The sequence below is a fragment of the Anomaloglossus baeobatrachus genome, chromosome 6, assembly GCF_048569485.1.
Source record: "Anomaloglossus baeobatrachus isolate aAnoBae1 chromosome 6, aAnoBae1.hap1, whole genome shotgun sequence".
NCBI lineage: Eukaryota > Metazoa > Chordata > Amphibia > Anura > Aromobatidae > Anomaloglossus > Anomaloglossus baeobatrachus.
Window position 1 is genome coordinate 376464958 of NC_134358.1, and position 21827 is coordinate 376486784.

The 21827-nt window shown below is 45.3% G+C and overlaps 1 protein-coding gene across 6 annotated transcripts in view; it reads right to left on the minus strand.

Moving 5' to 3' along the window:
• Positions 1–2842: 2842 nt before the first annotated feature.
• FIGNL1 (fidgetin like 1) overlaps positions 2843–21827 on the minus strand; it is a 28388-nt gene continuing 9403 nt past the window's right edge. For 5 of the 6 annotated variants that reach the window (XM_075315033.1, XM_075315031.1, XM_075315032.1 and 2 more), the window contains exon 2: positions 2843–7055. In XM_075315033.1, the coding sequence (XP_075171148.1) occupies positions 5074–7047 (1974 nt within the window). In that variant the 5' untranslated portion in view covers positions 7048–7055 and the 3' untranslated portion in view covers positions 2843–5073. Of the gene's footprint in view, positions 7056–12933; positions 13000–21827 lie in introns of those variants that run through there. The other variant, XM_075315035.1, reaches the window with a different exon arrangement.

Below are 21827 nucleotides of genomic sequence, written 5' to 3' on the forward strand. Positions count from 1 at the left end.
AGCTTCATTAAGATTGGCGTGCGCTATGACAATCTAAATGAATTACCCCCATTATCTGCTCGTCTGTTTACAGATCCTCACCATGAACAGCTATAATGGGATCAATCATTTAACCCCTTAACGACCGCGGGCCGTAAAATTACGTCCTAAATGACATAATGTTACTGCCCGCGGTCCTCCGGCGGCAGCATGCCGCGATCGGCACACATCTCAGCTGATTTTCACAGCTGAGATGTGTGCCTGCTAGGCACGAGCAGAATCGTTATCTGCTCGTGCCGATTAACCCCTTATATGGCGCTGTGAATACATGACAGCGCCATTATAAGCGCGATTGCGGTAATATTTACCTTACCGCCCGATACCGGAAGTCACGTGACGCAATCACGTGACTCCCGATAGTTGTCATGGTAGCACAGGGTCATGTGATGACTCCTGTACTACACCTGACTTGGTTTCACTTTCGCTGTGCCCGGGGCACAGCAAAAGAGAAAGACAGCGTATCTGCTGTTTACAGCCTTCCAGCTGTGATCAGCAGATACTGCAGAGCGATCGGAATGCTGATCGCAATAGCCCCCTAGGGGGACTAGTAAAATAAAAAAAAAAAGTTAAAAAATAAGTTTTAAAAAATTAAAAAAAAACAAAAAACCTAAAAGTTCAAATCACCCCCCATTCGCCCCATTGAAAATTAAAGGGTTAAAAAAATAAAAAATATACACACATTTGGTATCGCCGCGTTCAGAAACGCCCGATCTATCAAAATATAAAATCAATTAATCTGATCAGTAAACGGCGTAGCAGCAAAAAAATTCCAAACGCCAAAACGACGTTTTTTTGTCGCCACAACTTTTGCGCAAAATGCAATAAGAGGCGATCAAAACGTAGCATCTGCGCAAAAATGGTACCGTTAAAAACGTCAGCTCGAGACGCAAAAAATAAGCTGTCATTGAGCCTAAGATCCCGAAAAATGAGAACGCTATGGGTCACGGAATATGGCGTAAAACGTGCGCCACTTTTTTCGGACAAACTTCCGATTTTTTTTAACCCCTTATATAAAAGTAAACCTATACATGTTTGGTGTCTACGAACTCGCACTGACCTGAGGCATCACACCCACACATCAGTTTTACCATATAGTGAACACAGTGAATAAAATATCTCAAAAACCATAGTGCTATCGCACTTTTTTTGCAATTTTTCAGCATTTGGAATTTTTTTGCCATTTTCTAGTACACAATATGGTAAAACTGATGGTTTCATTTAAAAGTACAGCTCGTGCCGCAAAAAATGAGCCCTCACATGACCATATTGACTGAAAAATAAAAAAGTTACGTCTCTCAGAAAAAGAATGGCGAAAAAAAAAACGGAAAGCGAAAAATCGGCCGGTCGTGAAGGGGTTAAGTTAGATTTTAGGTGGTGCTGGGACATTGACCTATTGGTAGTTCTACCACTTTCACAATACTAGGATCACTAAAATGCAACTAGGTAAGTAAATTCACAAAAATAGGAACAACCAGCTTACCCCTGCTATATGACTGTGATCCTCGGCATAGGGAAAGCCACTCTGCTAGACTCAGTGCTAAAGAAAAAAAAGGGAGCCAGCACGATCTGAAATTGGCATGCATCATATAAAAAATTAAAATTCACAGATTTATTCCAACTGTACTATAATAAAAAAAATGAGCAATTAAGCACCATACTTGGATCTGGTCCGCCTTTATCAATGGTTGCTGTCTGGCACTGGGAGGGTCAGTTCTGATATAGTCCTGGTATGTGTAGAGCTTGCTCCACATGCTGGGACCTGGGCTGGCCTCTATCCACAATTGCCTCTTTTGCAACATAGAAGCGGTTATATATAAAGGTTACAGGTATGTGTGCTCCATTATGGTTCTGCTTTTAAGTTTATCTAGGAGGCCGCATGGCACATGAAATACAGAATATAGAGTAAGACCCCCCTATTGAGATTTGCCGTGACGTTGGCAGGGGTGGCTCAAAGAATTGATCAATTATTTGCTAAAAATCTCATTTATATTACAGTACAGTTGGAATAAATCTGTGAATTTGCACTTTTTATATGATGCATGCCATTTTCAGATCGTGCTGGCTCCCCTCTCTAGACTCAGTGCTGTACGGATCCAATGGACAAAATCCATCCAGCCAAAAATCCAAGTAAAACATAGAACTTTATTAGTGTGCTATTAAAAAGTAAATGACATCTTCAATTACATCCAGCATTATGGCATAATTTTCTACGCATTTCTGACTGTAAACTAGTACTAAAAGGGTTATTTCCCTCTCCAAGATCCTATCCGAATATGTAGTAGATGTAATAATAATAATATTATCAAATACCTCCAATTAGAAATGTAGTATAGTTCTTTTGTTTCAATGTATTGCTTACTTCATGTTCAGGGTATCGCAGGACCTTAGGTATCCATGGTTACCATGCATGTAGTCATGATTAGTTAGTTGCTCAAAGTCATATCCAAGGATACCTAAGGTCCTGCAATACCTTGAACATGAGGTAAGTGACATACTGAATCAAGAGAACTATGCTACAATTCTAATTGGTGGTATGTGCTAATATTATTATTACACCAACTACATATTGGGATAGGATCTTGGAGATGGGAATAACTCTTTAATTATGAATAATTATGCAGAGCCCCCAATCTATTATTGCCATACTTGTGCTCCAAAAGCCAAATAAACGATTATTCTCTTTCGCACCATGTGCACAAATAGTAGTTTCCAAACACATATTGAGTAGTGCCACATTCAGAAGAAATTGCTTTATACATTTTGGGGTCCATTTCCTCCTATTATTGCCTGTGAAAACAAAAAATTGAGGTTAAAATATAATTTTAGGTGTTAAAAACAAAATTCTGTTTTCACTACCCGGCATTGTAACATTCTGTGATATCTGTGGGATGACAAGGTGCCACAACAGCAGAAAACTGTAAAACTGACCTCTGTTAGGAAACAACATCCCTCATAGAATTTACTTAGGGGTATAATGAGCATTTTTATCCCACAGATATTTCAATGATGTCTTTACCATTGGCCGGTGAGAAAATGAAAAATTACATTTCTTACAATAAGTAAACTTAGATCAAACTGTTTAATGTTGAAAATGTCTAATATAAAAAAAAATGTACCCTGTAATTTATTCTGCCATTTCCCCATTTAAGTATGGCAATACCTTATATGTTTTGGTAAACGTCTGTTTGCACACACAGCAAGGCTCAGAAGAGAAGGAATGCCATTTGGCTTTTAGGGCACAAATTCTTTGCACAACTGTGTTTCCCCAAAAAATAAGGCCTATCCTGAAAATAAGCCCTAGTATGATTTTACAGGATGTTTGGAGTATGCTTGAAATATAAGCTCTGCTCCAAAAATAAGCATGAGTTACAGTTAGGGCAGGCATTTGGTGGAAGTCATACTGTACAATTTCTCAGGGCCCACAACATTTGTATTCCGAGGTTAAGATTGTTTAAGGACCTTTAGTGACTTCAGTCATGTGACCAAAGGTCTCTTAATTGCAGGAGTCTGAAAAAAAAAACTGAACAGGACACAGGCTGGTATGCAGGACTGGCATTAGAGAGAAGGGACGTCATCAGCACCCAAGGTGGGGATCCTGATGGGCTGACACAGGGTGGGTGCTCCGTTAAGACAAACTCTTTATAAGTTACTATCACTATTGACAATGGCTTATGAGGTGTAAAACTGCTAGGTTTGGCGAGCTCACAAATCCTAGCAGTTTCTGCAGGAGCCCGGCTGTGTAAATCAGTCCAGCTCCTGCAGCTAACTGCACTGTCAGAATGTATACCACATCATGAGCAAGACATACATATCAGTCATGGAGCACTAAGTGACACAAGCTCATGATGGCTATGTTCGTCAAACAGCATTAAGGAGTTAAAGGGAATCTGTTAACCTCATCTAAGAGCAGCATAATGTAGAGACAGAGACCCCGATTTCAGCAATGTATCACTTAATTTATGGGGTGGAGCAGTTGTAACACAAGCAGAATTCTTAGCTGTAGCATATACCAGATCTGAGAAAGTTAATCCTGCCCACACCTTCTATGTACATTGTCCATTGGCAGTGAGCTGCTTATCAGAGGGGGTGTGGTCAGAAGTCCAGGCAGTGATAATCTCCTAGTGATAAAACCTTCATTTGTGTGGAAATAACACCAAGCCTAGTATGTGACACATCCCTGAATTCAGTGTTTAACCCCTACATCATGCGATCCTCAGATTACAGCAAAAACCTGCTGACAGATTCCAGTAAAAGAGAAAGGCAGTGCAAGTAAAAATATGTTAAAAGGGAATCTATCACCAGGTGTTTGCCCCCTAAACAGACAGTAGCATAATGTAAAGACAGAGTCTTCAATTTCATTGATGTATCAACTAGTAGGCTGCTTGCTGTAGTTTTAATAAGATCATTCTTTATCAGCAGGGGATCATCATTACAAGACTAGTATATCTGCTGCCAGGTAGTCCACAATATTCATGAGCTCTATATAACCCAGGCCCTACCACGGATTGGCAGCTTTGTGCCAATGTAGTGTACATAGAAAGCTGCCAACCAGTGATGTGTGTGGCACAGAGCTCAGCATTCAGAAAACGACTATATAGGCAGCAGATAAAAGTGTGATTTTATCAAAATTACACCCAGTAAGTGGTACAGTCTCTCTGACTCTACATCATGCTGGTCTCAGTTGTGAAAACAAAAACTTAAGTTTTATTGCCAACTTAAAGTGAATCTAAGAGAGTAAATAAAGATAAGAAATGCAAACTTGTACACGTTTTATTTTGGCAATAATTGGAAAAAACTGTATTGAAACATCTAAACTATTTGCACATATGAGAATAGTAAACATCTTGTATAATAATAGGGGATTAACCACTTTCCTCTTTTCAGAATGTTTCAATAACTGTGCTATGGAATCACTTATTTAAAGAGAACAGATGAGAGGAAGTGAAAAGGTGATCATGGTGTACAGGTTTTTATGAAGTGTGAAGAAAAGTTGCAAGAAATAAAATAGACTTTGAACTTCTCCTTAAGTGTTTTCTATCTACCACAACCAAATGTTTTATTCCAATGTTCGTACAATTCTAAGTCCTGCTGTGAAACACTGGGCCTCACTGTTTGGAAGGCATTTTGAAAATCAATGTAAGCAATAGGCCTGACTTGATCAGGTGAAATGGTTGAAATTTCAATCGCTTGAAGACTTCGAATTGGACCAAGGGCAGCTTCTCTACACAACTGGGTCATGTCTGCACCAGAGAACCCTTCAGCTTGTAGAACTATTGCTTCTACTTCCTTCTCAGAAAGGCTACAATTTTCTCGAGACATCAGGTTAACGACAATTTGATTTCTAGCTGAGGCTCCAGGAAGAGGTATGTACAGTCTCTTAACAAGTCGCCTTCTAGCAGCCTCATCTATCTCTTGAGGTCTGTTAGTAGCACCAACCACAAGTATACGGTCCTCTGAGGAAGTTGTGGCACCATCTAACTGTACTAAAAATTCAGTTTTAATTCTTCTGGAAGAATCATGCTCTCCTTCACCACGCTGTGATAAAAGGGAATCTATCTCATCTATAAAAATTACAGCAGGTTGGTGGCATCTTGCTACTGTAAAGAGGGCGCGAACCATCTTTTCACCTTCACCAACCCATTTTGAAGTTAATGATGATGCACTGATGCTAAAGAATGTAGCCCCAGATTGACATGCGATACACTTTCCAATTAGAGTTTTTCCTGTTCCTGGAGGTCCAAAGAGAAGAATGCCTTTTGGTGGTCCCCGAAGTCCAGTGAATATGTCTGGCCTCAGCATAGGCCACACAACTATTTCCTTTATGGTTGTTTTGGCAAATTCTAAACCAGCAATATCGTCCCAATTAAGTGGAGGGCCGTGGTCCATAATCTCACTCATGATGAGTTCAATCATTTTTGGCTCTATGTTTTTCAAGCGCTCATCAGAAGGCACATTTGACTCACTGTCATTAGCTGTATAGACTTTTCTATGACAAACAGAGCCATGGCCACCATCTTGATTTGCAATTGGAGGAACAAATTTACCATGCAGTCCACGTGAGCGTGCAGCTCCCAGTGACTTTTTGCCAGTTCCATATGCTCCAGGACCTGTGCTGCGAGACTGGCTATGATGTTTTTTCTGTTGTTCAACCCAGAGTTGTTCTTTTGCAGTTTTAAAGCCACTTTCTTCAAGTGGACCACATATAGATGGGTTTGGTCTGTTCATTGGCTGTCTCAGATCTCCATCTTCTTCCCCCATTGCATAAAAAGTCTTCCTTTTTCCAGTGTTTGGAAAACTTTCAGTACAAAATGTACTTTGTCCAGGAGCACTGTATCTATTTTCAGAAAGTGTTATATCATTTTTTCCAAATATTGGAGTTGTGACCAAATGTGTATTGGCATTTGGAAAAGCTGGTGAGATGTTTGTATCTGTCAATTTGATATCTGGTGCTGCTGGTATTTTAGCATTTTGGAATAAGGTTCCTTTAGATGTTTCTTCTAAAGCGTCAAGTTCTGTCCTTTTATGTCCTAAACTGTTGAGCTTGTTACTTGTAAACAATGAATTTCCAAAGGCACTGACCCCATTATGAACACCAAGTGATGCATCTGCAGAACTCGACTGGGACTGCAGGTCTGATCCAGCAGATTCAAACATTTCCTGTACACACTTTAATTTTAAAACATTGCTGGTAGTCAAGGATGACTGCCACTTGTCACTGTCATTGCGTGGACATCTGGCCAAAGACATAATGCTGTCTGCATAGTTATTTAGGCCATTTCCCTCCTTGTCAGAGTCAATAATGGCAGCATACCTTTCTGCATACTTCTTGAACAGGTGGACTGCCGATGCCTGGGAGATCTCAGAATTTGCCCATGCATACTGAATCTGGGAAATATGCGCACGATATGCATCTGCTTTCTGTACAGGGGAGCAGGTGGCAGATTTTAGAGCAAAAGCATATTTTTGCCATTCACTTAGATGAGCAGAGCTGGGGTCAGGAGTCTGCATCACAATGCCTATAAATAAAAAATAAAAATTTGAATTTAAATTTCAAAACAATAAACAACTAACAGTAAGAGATTATGCAGCTTTCTAAATCAAACTGTTAAAATCTGTTCCTTATCGCTACTTTAACAGATCGTCTTTAGTGCGAACAGAGTATTATTGGTGTTTCTAACCACATGGCACCACTATGATACAACTTTGAACAGCATTCCTCCTCAGAATGCCGCTTCTGGTTTTGCGATTTTAACAAGCTCAGTAAAGAGAGGGCACCATTTCCTTTGATGTTCTGCCAAAACATACGTTCTACTTTTCCTTTTAGGCTAGTTTCCCGACTTGCTCTGAACGGCATCCGTTGCATTGCGTGACGGATGCAACGGATGTGTTGCATATAGTGGCTCAACGGATGCAACGGATCGTACAAAACAACGGAATCTGCTTTTTTTGTTTTTTTTCTTTAGTTTTACCGGCGGCAGACTATTGTGAACGATCAGCTGATCACTCACAGCAGCCGGTCGCCGGGTGATTAGCTGATCGTTCGGCCGCCAAGAATGTGTCGGGGGGTGGAGCTGAGCGGGGCCATAGCGCTGAGGACGTCAGTGCCGCGGGGACTGCATAGCTGGGGACAGGTGAGTGTATGTGCGTGTGTACATGTGGAGTGGAGTGCGGGAGGCGGCGGAGCCGAGCGGGGAGGTGTCGGGCTCCCTGCACACGTAGCCAGGGTAAATATCGGGTAACTAAGCAAAGCACTTTGCTTAGTAACCCGATGTGTACCCTGGTTACGTGTGCAGGGAGCCAGAAAGAGCATGCGCAGCGAAATCCTAAGGATTCCGCTGCTCAAAAAAAGTTACATGCTGCGTTCCTTCTGCCCGGCAGAAGCAATGCAGCGTCGGCCAGCGGAAGCAACGCAGGTTTATTAGTCGCAATCCGTCGTCCATACAAGTCTATGGGAAGCAGCGGAATCCGTTAACGGATTCCGCTGTTTTCCAAAACGGCGGATTGCGACTGAAGGAAAACAACGCAAGTGTAAAACTAGCCATAGTCTCTTACAAATGAAATCCCTCAAACAGTACCAGATTGGTCACCCAGGAACCAAAAGAGCTTGGTGGACCTCTTGAGGTTCTTCAGAGTATGGAACAAAAAATGAAAATTGCAGTCAACAAAAACAACCTATGACAGATGCTTCTAGCAGAGGCCCTGATAATTGTGAAGCATGTTCTCCTAGCTTTAATACTAGCATTAATCTGCTTCTTCATAAGACTATAGAACTTGCAACCTGTTTAAGCCCCACAGTGGTAATTTTTTTTTTTGTACACAGAACTCCATTCACATGGAGGAATAGAATGACATACTGCAGTGGCAGGAATATGCGCATATAGCTCTTACATGTCATTTGAGTTTTAGACTACCAGGTAGTCATATAAGATAGTTTTTTGGTAAATCCCCTCCCTACCTGCTCCCACATCTAAAGTAGTCATAAGAATCTTCCCCAAATCCAACAGTCCTCTCGTTTCCCCTTTGGTCACAGCACGTCCCCACTAATCATTATTGGCAAGGCAGCTTCCATTATCAGTAAATATTACCAGCAAGCAAACTTCAGACTACCTCATCTTAGGGTACTTTCACACTTGCGTTGTTTTCCTTCCGTTACAATCCGCCCTTTTGGAAAACAGCGGAATCCGTTAACGGATTCCTCTGTTTCCCATAGACTTGTATGGTTGACGGATTGTACCAAAAGGACCTGCATTGCTTCCGCTGGGCGACGCTCCGTTGCTTCCGCCCAGCGGGAGGAACGCAGCATGTAACATTGTTTTGAGCAGCGGAATCCTCTGAATTTCACTGCGCATGCTCTTCTTTTTTTTTTTTTTTTTTTTTAACTCACAAACTTTATTTTGGCTCGCGGTGGCCGAACGTTCAGCTGAGCGCCCGGCCGTCGGCAAGCGACAGCGCTCAGCTGAGCGACCGGCCGCCGGCAAGTGACAGCGCTCAAATGATCACCCGGCGGGGCCGGCTGCAGGGAGCGATCAGCTGATCACCCGGCAAGTGACAGCGCTCAGCTGATCACCTGGTGGCCGGCTGCAGGGTGCGATCAGCTGATCACCCGGCGGCCGGCAAGTGACAGCGCTCAGCTGATCACCCGGCGGTCAGCTGCAGGGAGCGATCAGCTGATCACCCGGCGGCCGGCAAGTGACAGCGCTCAGCTGATCACCCGGCGGTCAGCTGCAGGGAGCGATCAGCTGATCACCCGGCAAGTGACAGCGCTCAGCTGATCACCCGGCGGTCAGCTGCAGGGAGCGATCAGCTGATCACCCGGCGGCCGGCAAGTGACAGCGCTCAGCTGATCACCCGGCGGCCGGCTGCAGGGAGCGATCAGCTGATCGTTCACAATAGTCTGCCACCGGTAAAACTGTAAAAAAAACCAAAAAAAACCCAAAACGAATTGCGTTGTTTTGCAGCATCCGTTGCATCCGGTGTGCCACTATATGCAACACATCCGTTGCATCCGTCACACAACGCAATGCAACGGATGCCGTTCAACGCAAGTGTGAAACTAGCCTTACCCGTAGTAACTAATAGCAAGCCTTCAGCAGTCAGTACAACACTATCAGTCTCCATGGTCATCAGCTGTATTTAATTGTATCTATTTGTAGGTTAGGCTGCTTTCACACCTCCGGATTTAGCAGAGCCGGCCAATCCGGCTCTAAAACCTATGCAACGGATGCGGCGACAAAACCGCATCCTTTGCATAAGTTTTTTACATGCGGGCCGTCCGGTTTTTGCCGCTTGCGGCAGGCTACTGAGCATGCGCAGTGGAAAAAAACGCATACGGCGGCCGGATGCGGTGTCTGCCGCAGGACGCCGCATGCGGCGTCCATAGGCATGCATTGCAAATCGCACCGCATCGGCCGGATGCGGCACGATGCGGTTTTTTTGCCGGACAAAAAAAACGTGCCAGGCAACGTTCCATCCGGCCGCCGCATCGGCTAAATCTGCCGCATGCGGCAAAAAACGGATGGAACGCAAGCCCATGTGGCACAATACGGCACTAATGTAAGTCTATGCAAAAAAACCCGCAACCAGCGGCAAAAAAAAAAACGGATGCGGTTTTTCTGTAAAGCGCTGGATTGTGCCGCACAGGAAAAACCGGATGTGTGAAAGCAGCCTAAATCAAACTTTTTTTTTTTTTGCTGCTTTTCTTTAGGAAAACACATAAAGCCAAATTGATCAGTACCGGAGTTGTTGACGCTGGTGTTGATAAGGGGCATGCTGGAGTTAGACGTTTCTGATCCATGAAGAGGTGCAAATACCTGAACCTTATTTCTCTACACGATAAGTCTCACTCCAGTCCAGGTAATTGTCTAAGATGGTGGTCAAGTTCCTACTTCACCAAACACCAAATGTGTTCTTGCATATGTGACACCCCTGGACTATCAGGTCGTCACAGGGTACTACACAAACTGCCCTTCCGTGCGGTATTCAAGTCCCTCATGGTTCTGGGTCCCCATCTTACAGTGTTACCTCCAACAGCAAATCAAATCCTAGATACACCCTGCACCACACCCACCAGGCACACCAGTGGACGGCTTGAGCGGAATAGTCGCCCACCTGGGGGGTCAGGGGGGGGGGTGAGGAGTGTAGAGTAGGAGAAGTGAAGTAGCCCTCGAGCTGAGAGGAGCTCAGAGGAGGTTGGGGGTGGCTCCCAGGAGAATCTGTCTAGGTTGCAGATGGTGGTTTGGACCAAGAGGAGACGGACCCCAGGTCACAGGGAATTGCAGCTAGGTGCCTGGACCTGTCAAGGAGGACGGTCAGCAGCCTGGTCCTATCACCGGTCCGGGACCAAAGGCACGGCGGGGTACATGGACCCTAGGTCGGGGAGAAGCTTCAGGCAAACCGGCAATTAACCTGAGGAGAACGGAGCCTTTATGATCTGTTCCACCCGCTCCAGAATCGGGGCACTAGAGCAATGAGGGGGATAGGGCCTTCCAACCAAGCAGCCCAAGGAAATCCCAAGAGTGAGCCCTGAGAGCAGGCTCCCACACTTAGCCACAGTGGGCAGCGGGGCCCGGCAAGTTTCAGACTACTGGGCCACTACATTGAAGTTAAACTTTGTGCCAGGAGGCAGGTCACGGATCACCAGGCAACACTGTAGGGGTCGGGACCCGGACGAGCTACCCTCTGAGAGACAACGGCAGTCAGAGACTTGGTTTACCTGGTTGTCAGCGTCTGCTTAATGACTGAGTGAGTACCTGAGTGACCCCCTGCATCCCACCGAGTCCCGGGGCCTTTCCTTACCCATGGAGGGCAACGACACCTTGCTGCCCCACTCCATCACCCCGGGTACTCCCAACGGCAGCGGCGGTATCCCTTCATTACCGTACACCACGGGTGGCGTCACGAACTATAACCCCCCTGTAAATAACTCCCCCTTTACATTTAGAGTGGCCCCAAGCCCCCGGGTCCGGAGTCCCTCGAGCCACAAGTAAGCACATGGATCCGAGCAGTTTGATCCGCTGTTGGGGTGGCACACATATATATGTGATCATGCATAAGATGTAGTGTAACGTATAGAAGATGTAGCAGTGCTGGTAGTGATATAAAGTTACAACATAGGATGTTGGTAAGATAGGTTGCCAGGCACTGACTGCAGGGCAAGTGACATTTGGCAGTTGAGATTGGCCCGTGGGGGAGGAGCTAGTGCTGAGGGAGAGAGACAGACTCCATCTTAGCCCACATGGCGTATTTTCATGCAGTTACGCTGCGATCTGCACCTGGTTACGGGTGCAGGGAGCCAGAGAGAGCATGCGCAGCAAAATCCTACGGATTGCTCTGCTCAAAAAACGTTACAGGCTGCGTTGCTCTCGCCCGGCGGTCAGTTAAAAAAAACGACTGACCGCGACGCAGCGGATGCAACGCAGCATCATCATTCGCAATCCGTCACTAATAGAAGTCTATGGGGAAAAACTGGATTCCTGCAAAATATCTTGCAGGATACCGTAATTCCTCAAGGCGACAGATTGTGACTGATGCAAAACAACGGAAGTGTGAACCTAGCCTTAAGGCCCTGTCACACACAGAGATAAATCTGCGGCAGATCTGTGGTTGCAGTGAAATTGTGGACAATCAGTGCCAGGTTTGTGGCTGTGTACAAATGGAACAATATGTCCATGATTTCACTGCAACCACAGATCTGCCAAAGATTTATCTCTGTGTGTGACGGGGCCTTTAGAGTTCAGTTGGGGAACGTGAACGTACAGGTCCATCAGGTTGTTTTGGTCTCACTGTGTAGTAGAGAACTGTTGTGTAATAATAACTATCAGCCTTTGTCTCAGTTTCCTCCACAATCTGGTTGGCCTTGCCCAAAACAAAGGCAAAAAGCCGTCTCTTTTAAAGGTATGAACAGCTCGTCGCCTATCCACATACCAAGCCAGAATCACAAGACTTTTCCTGTGAAGTGGGGTCGGGGTGCCCACCGGGGGGAAGCCCTAATCCGCCACTACCACTCCTTGCCTCCGCTTTACATTTGCATGAAATTTCTGGGGTTTGGAACACCCCATCTAGTGATGAATTAAATAAGCTGTGGTGCGTCCTACAGCCACATCTGAGAGGCGCCTACATTTTGCAATTTTCTAAAGGGCTCATATGGTTTGCAACCATACACCATTATAGTTCACCAACACATTGAAAAATAAAAATTATATAAATACTTTTAAGTATAACTGAAGGGAAGGTGCTGTGATTTTTCTTTTTGTATTAAACGTATTGATTATATAATCAATTATTTTTTTTTAAAAATTAAATTCACTGTTTTAAGAGGGTTTTTTTATTCTATTTTTATTCAAACACTGGGGGCTGCCTTTTTGCATTTGCAGGTGTTTTACGACACTTACTTACATGACAAATAAGACAGCCCCTGTACATAGGAAATAATAATCGACGTCCAACCCAATCTCCTACACTGTAGCTGCCTCCTAATGAGACCGGGGCACGCAGCCTGGCCTGTGGGAGGAGATCAGCACCATCTTTGTGAAGCTTGAGGCTACTCTGCGAGCTGCACTTTTTCCCTGTCACAGTGTTTAGTGCGTGAGGTCACAAGAGGAGCTGGAACTATGGCAGCAGTGATCAGTAGCCTAGGATTAGTACTGCAGTACCTGGCTGCTGATCACCGCCGCTGTCAGACTGTAGTTCAGAACGCAGCAGTGTAATCATCACGCTGCTGTGCTATGAACACTGACTCAGTCCTGCTACATCACTGTACAGCCTCTGCAGGAGGATACAATGACTTAGCATAGCTGTGTATCTAATGCCCATCACGTGATACATGGCTCTGGGGAGTGTCTAATGCCCACCATCTTTGCTATGCCCAATTATCTTATTCCCATGGAGCACAATATGGGGCGCATAATAGTATATGGAGCATTATTTTGGGCCATTATACTGTATGGAATGCATTATACTGTTTGGAACACTATATGGGGTGCATTATACTGTATGGAGCACACTGTGGGGTGCATTACACTATAGGGAGCGCATTGTACTACATGGAAGGCAATGTGGGGCCCTTTGTAGTACATGGAGGACTATATGGAGTATATAGGGAGTTCATTAGGACTATTGACTTTTTTGATTATTGACTTTTCTTTTCTTTTTTTTTGGTGGTGGGGGGGCAATTAGAACTTCTGCTATGGAGCCCCTTGATTTCTATAATTTAATATGTGACTCTGCTCACTCCACTTCTATGGGAGCAGTAGTGTAATGTGTGACCCTCTTCAGTCCACTTCTATGGGAGTTGTAGTGTAATGTGTGGCCATTCTCCGTCCACTTCTATGGGAGTAGTAGTGTAATGTGTAGCACTGATCCGTCAACTTCTATGGGAGCAGTGGTGTGGATAGAGCACAGTCACACATTACTTCTATGGGAGCAGTACTGTAATGTGCGACAGTGCTCTGTCCACTTCTTTGGGAGTAGTAATGTAGTGGATGGAAAGGGTGTCACACATTAGATATTGCGTATCTAACCACATCCTGTGTGATACACTTCGCTGCGCCCTATATCTAATTCCATCATGTGATGCACTACACTGAGCCCTATATCAAACCCCAACCTATGGTACATCGAGCAACATCAACTAACAGAATTGGTGTTGGCAGCCCTCCTCAGTGACACAGTACTTGTTAATATCACTTTGCAGTCCTCAACAAAATGGCTCCCCACAGTGATCCTAAACTTCATCCTCTCTTGTTCATATGCAAACACCCAGGAGAGGAGGAGACATCAGACATGTGAGCAGATCCAGCCCACGTTTACTGCAGTTGTAATGCAGGCTCGTTGTACACTAGGTTTTCATGGAGAATTTCAGTAGCTGCCCTGTCTAGTGCTCAAAAGTGGAAAATATCAAAGCTTTTTAATTCTTTTTCATATTTTAGTCAAATAAAAAAAAATGAGATTAAAAAAAAAAAAATACTTTACATTTTTTCAATTGTTTAATTTTTTTATGGCACCTTCTCTTTATTGTATTTGTGATCAATCAGCAAATATTCAAAAAATGGGCCACTTAAGTATTATAAGCAAATATAAGAGGGTAAAATATAACTTTTATTCCCACAGTTAATAAGAACCTATAAGAATAGCTATATAGGTAACCAAGAGCATCCCAGGGTTAACGACACTATCATATAGTTCAGATCGGCGCCATATTATATATATTATATATATATATATATATATATATATATATATATATATATATATATATATATATATATATATATATATATATATATATATAATTGTTGTTATATGGTCTAACCAAAGATGACACAAATATGTAACAAAAACAACACAAAACAAATAAAGCATGTAACTATTTCACACCTTTGTTTGGACAGTGGTCCAGCAGTTAAAAAAATAATCAGAAACACTCATTTCCGCATGTACGTGCGAACAAGCCCTAAGGCAGAGCTGGACAAAGTGCAGCCCACATCAGGCCCCCTGGCTATTTCAATCAGGATCCCCAAACTGAGACATTTAAGGGGCTGAAAACAGTGGCCCACGGGCCACACCATGCCAGATTTCACAGTGATATGCATCCTAAGGCTATGTGCCCACGCTGCGGAAAATGCGCGGATTTTGCCGCAGATTTCGCGCGGAAAAGCCGCGGATTTTCCAGAAATCTGCAGCACAGCTACTCCCCAGCCATTTCTATGGCATTTGGGAAATGCTGTGCCCACGCTGCGGATTTTTCCGCAGCGGAAATCGTGCGGATTTTCGTGCGGAAAAATCTGCAGCATGTCAATTATTGTTGCGGATTTCTCCGCAGGGTCCCATATACTTACCTGCCTTGATAGAGACCCGAGTCACTTTCTCCGTCCGGTGTAGCGGCAGCAGCGCAGTGGATCCAGCCAGGTACAGGAAGGAAGAGGTGGGCAGGGCCTGCACAAGCTCCGGCCATGTGACAGCCGGAGCTAGTTCAGGCCCGCCCACCTCCAGCACAGTGAACCAGACGCTGCCTGACAGTGACCCGGCCGCCGGAAAGCGAGGTGCTGCGTGATGGAGGTAAGTATGAGCACCCCGATCACTGCAGCACTTGTTCTGCATTGAGGATGCAGTGCCGAAGCCATGGCACTGTATCCTCAATGCAGAATGTCCGCACCATATCCGCAGGACATTCCGCTGTATATCCGCAGCATTGAAACAGAGAAAGTTCTGTTGCGGATTTCTGGGAGCACCTGCGGAATGTCTTGCGGATATATCCGCAGGACACTGTCCCCGTGGGCACATAGCCTTAGGATGCAGACTACGGTGAATACATTGGTGGAGGACGGAGCCCCTGACTCTTCCTTCCACCAATCAGCATGAGACATCAAATGCAATGACGTTATTATTACATCACATCTGTTATATGGGGAGTCAATGCATCAGAGACAAGAGCAGAGCGCTGGGAAAATGGGAGTGAGGTATGTGTTCATTTTATTTTCATGTGTATGAATTTATGGATGTTTGCATATATATACAGTGGGGAAATAAGTATTAACCCCTTCACGACCATGGACGGATATATACGTCATGGAGCGTGTCCCGTTAAGCCCCGTCCCCTTACGCGGGCAGGCGGCGGCGGTCGGCACACATCAGCTGTTTTCAACAGCTGACGTGTGCCTGCTAGCCGCGGGTGGAATCGCCCCTAAAATCTGGCAGCAAAGTCTGGCAGCAAGATCTAAATACGCGCGGCTATGTTTTTTACTTACCGCCGCCCCCACCAGAAGTCACGTGCGTGATCACGTGACTATCGGTGGTTGCCATCGTAGCACAGGGTCATGTGATGACGCCTGCAGCTATGATGTTTCACTTTCGTTTTCCCTCGGCACGGAACAGAGGGAAAAAGAAAGTGACTGTATCTGCTGTTTACAGCTGTATAGCTGTGATCAGCAGATAGATAATAGCGATCGGATTGCTGATCGCTATAGCCCCCTAAGGGGACTAGTAAAATAAAATAAAAAAGTAAAAAAAAAAAGTTTAAAAAAAAAAAAAACCTAAAAGTTCAAATCACCCCCCTTTCCCCCCATTGAAAATTAAAGGGTTAAAAAATAAATAAATATACACATATTTGGTATCGCCGCGTTCAGAAATGCCCGATCCATCAAAATATAAAATCAATTAATCTGATTGGTAAACGGCGTAGTGGCAAATAAATTCCAAACGCCAAAATTACGTTTTTTGGTCGCCGCAAGTTTTACGCAAAATGCAATAACAGGCGATCAAAACGTAGCATCTGCGCAAAAATGGTACCATTAGAAACGTCAGCTCGAGACGCAAAAAATAAGCCGTCACTGAGCCATAGATCCCAAAAAATAAGAACGCTACGTTTTTCGGAAAATGGTGCAAAACGTGCGCCACTTTTATTGGACAAACTGGTGAATTTTTTTTAACCCCTTACATACAAGTAAACCTATACATGTTTGGAGTCTACAAACTCGCACCGACCTCAGGCATCATACCCACACATCAGTTTTACCATATAGTGAACACCGTGAATAAAACATCCCAAAAACTATTGTGCCATCACACTTTTTTTGCAATTTTTCCCGCATTTGGAATTTTTTTGCTGTTTTCCAGTACACCATATGGTAAAACTTATGGTTTCATTTAAAAGTACAACTTGTCCCGCAAAAAACAAGCCCTCATATGGCAAGATTGACAGAAAAATAAAAAAGTTACGGCTCTCGGAAGAAGGGGAGCACAAAACAAAAACGCAAAAACGGAAAGTGCCCCGGGGCTGAAGGGGTTAAATAAACTGACAATTTTGCTAATTTTTCCACCTACAGAAAATGAAGCTTATCGTAGGTATACTTCAACCGTGACAGAATAAAAAACAAAAACACAACATGAAAATCAATGTATGGTTTTTAAATAATTAATTTGCATTTTATTGCATTAAATAAGTATTTGATCACCTTCCAATGGAAAGAATTCCAGCTCTCACAGACCTGCTATTTTTTTCTATAAGAAGCCCTCCTACACTGCACTCATTACCTGTATAAAAGACACCTGTCCACACACAATCACACTCCAAGCTCTCCAGCATGACCAAAACCAAAGACCTATCGAAGGGCACAAACACATCAGCGGTATTCTGCCGCACTGCCGGATCCGGCATAAGGGCGATACAGTACAATACAGTTCACAGACAATGCGGCAAGCCCGGGTCACATGCTGTCACATGCTCCGGTCACATGACCGCATGTGCCCAGAGCTTGCCAGTGAACTTTAATGTACTGTACTGTCCTTGTGCCAGATCTGCGAGTGAGGCAGGAAAACGCTGATGTGAAACCAGCGTAAGGACACCAGGGAAAAAAATTGTAGACCTGCACAAGGCTGGGATGGGCTACAAGACAATTGGCAAGCAGCCTGGTGAGAAGGTAAAAACTATACAGACAATTATTAGAAAATGGAAGAAACACAAGATGACTGTCAATCTCACTCGATCTGGGGCTCCATACAAGAACTCGCCTCGTGGGGTAAGGAAGATTCTGAAAAAGGTCAGAAATCAGCCAGCCTAAAACAGGATGACCTGAAGAGAGCTAGGATCACAGTCTCATAAATTAGTTACTAAAACACTGCCATCATAACTTAAAATCCTGCAGAGGATGCAAGGTCCCCCTACTTACGCCAGCATATGTTCAAGCACATTTGAAGTTTGCCAATGACCATTTGGATGATCCAGAGGCATGAAAGAATATCATGTGGTCATATGAGATCAACTCCACTCGTAGTGCTAGGAGGAAGAAGTACCAACCGAGAAGCATGGGGGTGGAAATATCATACTTTGGGTGTGCTTTTCTGCAAAGGGGACAGGATGACTGCACCATATTGAAGGGAGGATGGATGGGATCATGTATTGAGAGATTTTGGCCAACAACCTCCTTCCCTCGGTAAGAGTATTGCAGATGAGTGGTGGCTGGGTCTTGCAGCATGACAATGACCCAAAACACAAAGCCAGGGCAACTAAGGAGTGGCTCTGCAAGAAGCATTTCCAGGTCCTGGATTGGCCTAGCCAGTCTTCAGACCTGAACTCCAGAAAATCTTTGGAGGGAGCTAAAACCTAATGTTGCCCAGAGACAGCCCCGAAACCTGAAAGGACTGGATGACATCTGTATGGAGGAGTGAGCCAAAATCCCTGATGCTGTGTGTGCAAACTTGGTCAGGAACTACAGGAAACGTCTGATCTCTATAATTGCAAACAAAGGTTCCTGTACCAAATATTAAAGTTCTGCTTTTCTATTGTATCAAATACTTATATCATGCAATAAAATTATGTAAAAATCAAAGTGATTTTCAGGATTTTTTTTTTTATTCTATTTGTACCAGTTGAACTGTACCTACAATAAAAAAATTACACACCTCTCCACTCTTTTTGTTGATACTTGCAAAACTTAAAGAAAACCTGTTAGGTCCCGTATGTACCAAGAACCACGAGCAGTTCTGGGTGCATATTGCTCATCCTTGCCTAACCGGCCCTGTATACACTAGCATAGATAAAGAGATCTTTAGAATAAGTATTTCTAAAGATCTTTTATCTTATGGGCGTGGGGACTAGTCTCATGGGGGGGAGGAGGGGGAGAGGGGTAGAGGGGAGCAGGGGGAGAGAGAGAGAGAGACCCCATCATCACCACACACACCCCAGCACTACCGCCACCACCATCATCGCACACGCAGGCACTACCGCATGCATCATCACCACACACGCAGGCACTACCGCACGCATCATCACCGCACACGCAGGCACTACCGCACGCACCATCACCGCACACGCAGGCACTACCGCACGCACCATCACCGCACACGCAGGCACTACCGCACGCACCATCACTGCACACGCATGCACTACCACATGCACCATCACCGCACACGCATGCACTACCGCACGCACCATCACCGTACACGCAGGCACTACCGCACACATCATCACCGCACACGCAGGCACTACCGCACGCATCATCACCGCACACGCATGCACTACCGCACGCACCATCACCGCACACGCATGCACTCCCGCACGCATCATCACCGCACACGCAGGCACTACCGCACACATCACCACACATGCAGGCACTACCACACTCATCATCACCGCACACACACAGGCATTACCTAAGTGACATCGCCGCTGACAGCGCGATTCACTTCAGTTGATGCGTGGAGGTGATAGAGAGCGGTGGTGTTCTACTGCCGCTCCTGTCAGCTTCATGTAGCAAAGCTGGATCCATCGCGGGACTTATAGATTACGTCGGACCTGGAGGGGTGTTTGGGGATTTTAATAAAATGGTGAAAGAGGGTGTTTTTTTTGTCTTTTATTCCAAATAAAGTATTTTTTTGGGTGTATGTGTTTATTTACTTTCACTTACAGGTTAATCATTGGGGGTGTCTCATAGACGCCTGCCATTATTAAGCCCTTATTACCCCGATTGCCACTGCACAAGGGCAATTCGGGATGAGCCGGGTAGAGTCCAGGGACTGTCGCATCTAATGGATGCGGCAATTCCGGGCGGCTGCTGGCTGATATTGTTAGGCTGGGGGGCTCCCCATAACGTGGAGCTCCCCATCCTGAGAATACCAGCCTTCAACCATGTGGCTTAATCTTGGCTGGTATCAAAATTGGGGGGGACCACACGCCGTTTTTTTTTAAAATTATTTATTTATTTTACTGCACGATATAGACCCGCCCACCGGCAGCTGTGATTGGTTGCAGTGAGACAGCTGTCACTCAGCGTGGGGGGCGTGTCTGAGTGCAACCAATCATAGGTGCCGGTTGGGCGGGGGAAGCAGTGAATAGGAGATTGAATAATGGGTGGCCGGCATTTTCAAATCAGAAGCCGCCAGACCTTTGTGACAGCTGTGCAGCGCCGCGTCGGTGATCGGTGAGTGGGTGAGAGTGAGTGAATGAGTCAGTGAGTCAGTGAGTGATTGATTTTCTGACAAACAATGAATTTATATAACTTCTGGGCATGCTCAGAAGTAAAAACCGGAACCGGTACATGATTCCGGCGTTTGACGCATGCCACCGGATTCGGCGCGCATAGACTTTCATTATGTACCATGCCGCACAGCGCCGAACCTGGCAAAAAACGTTCCTCTCTGCGTCCTGTGGGCCACCAGAGTGACGATTGTTGCCGCATCCGGCAAAAACCGGATCAAACGCAATTACATGTGGCACAATCCTGCGCTAATAAAAGTCTATGAGGAAAAACCACACCCGGCGGCCAAAAAAAACAGGATGTGTTTTTCCCGCAAACCGCCGGATTGTGCTGCACAGCAAAAACCTGATGTGTGAACATACCCTTAAGGGTGCTTTACACGCTGCGACATCGATACCGATATATCGTCGGGGTCACACCGTTAGTGACGCACCGGCGCCGGTAGCGACATTGCAGCGTGTGACACCAAGGAGCGACGATCAACGATCGCAAAATCGTCCAAAAACAGTGAGCGGTGACACGTTGCGCCTTTCTTTAATATCGTTGCTGCTGCAGGTACGATGTTGTTTGTCGTTCCTGCGGCAGCACACTATTTGTGACACCGCAGGAACGACAAACGTCTCCTTACCTGCGTCCACCGGCAATGCGGAAGGAAGGTGGTGGGCGGGATGTTACGTCCCGCTCATCTGCGCTTCTATTGGACGGCCGCTTAGTGACGTCGCGGTGATGTCACTATGACGCCGAACGCACCTTCCCCTTGAGGGAGGGATTGTTCGGCGGTCACAGCGACGTCGCTGACAAGGTATGTGCGTGTGACGCTGCTGTAGCGATAATGTTCGCTACGGCAGCGATCACCAAATGTCGCACATACGACGGGGGTGGGTGCTATTGCGCTCGACATCGCTAGTTATCGCTAGCGATGTCGCAGCGTGTAAAGTACCCTTTAGTCTACTAGCCCATTTACAGGTCTGCTTTTATTTTGTGGCCCCTTTTTAGGCTGGTTTCACACTACGTCTTTTTAACATCCGTTGAAAACGTTTTTTTAGCGGAAGTACGGATCCTGCTTTTACAGCAAATAACGTATGCAAACGCATATGTTATTTTGCAGGATACTGCACTGGATGTTTAGGGGCGGGCATTGGAGTCATGTGATCGGGAGTGAGGGGAGCTAGACTGGGAGCCGGCTTCTGACAGCTGCAGACGCTGGTAACCAAGGTAAACATCGGCCTTGGATACCCGATATTTATCTTGGTTACGAGTGTCTGCAGCTGCTAGGAGCAGGGCTGCCTGCACGCGTAACCAACGTAAACATCGGGT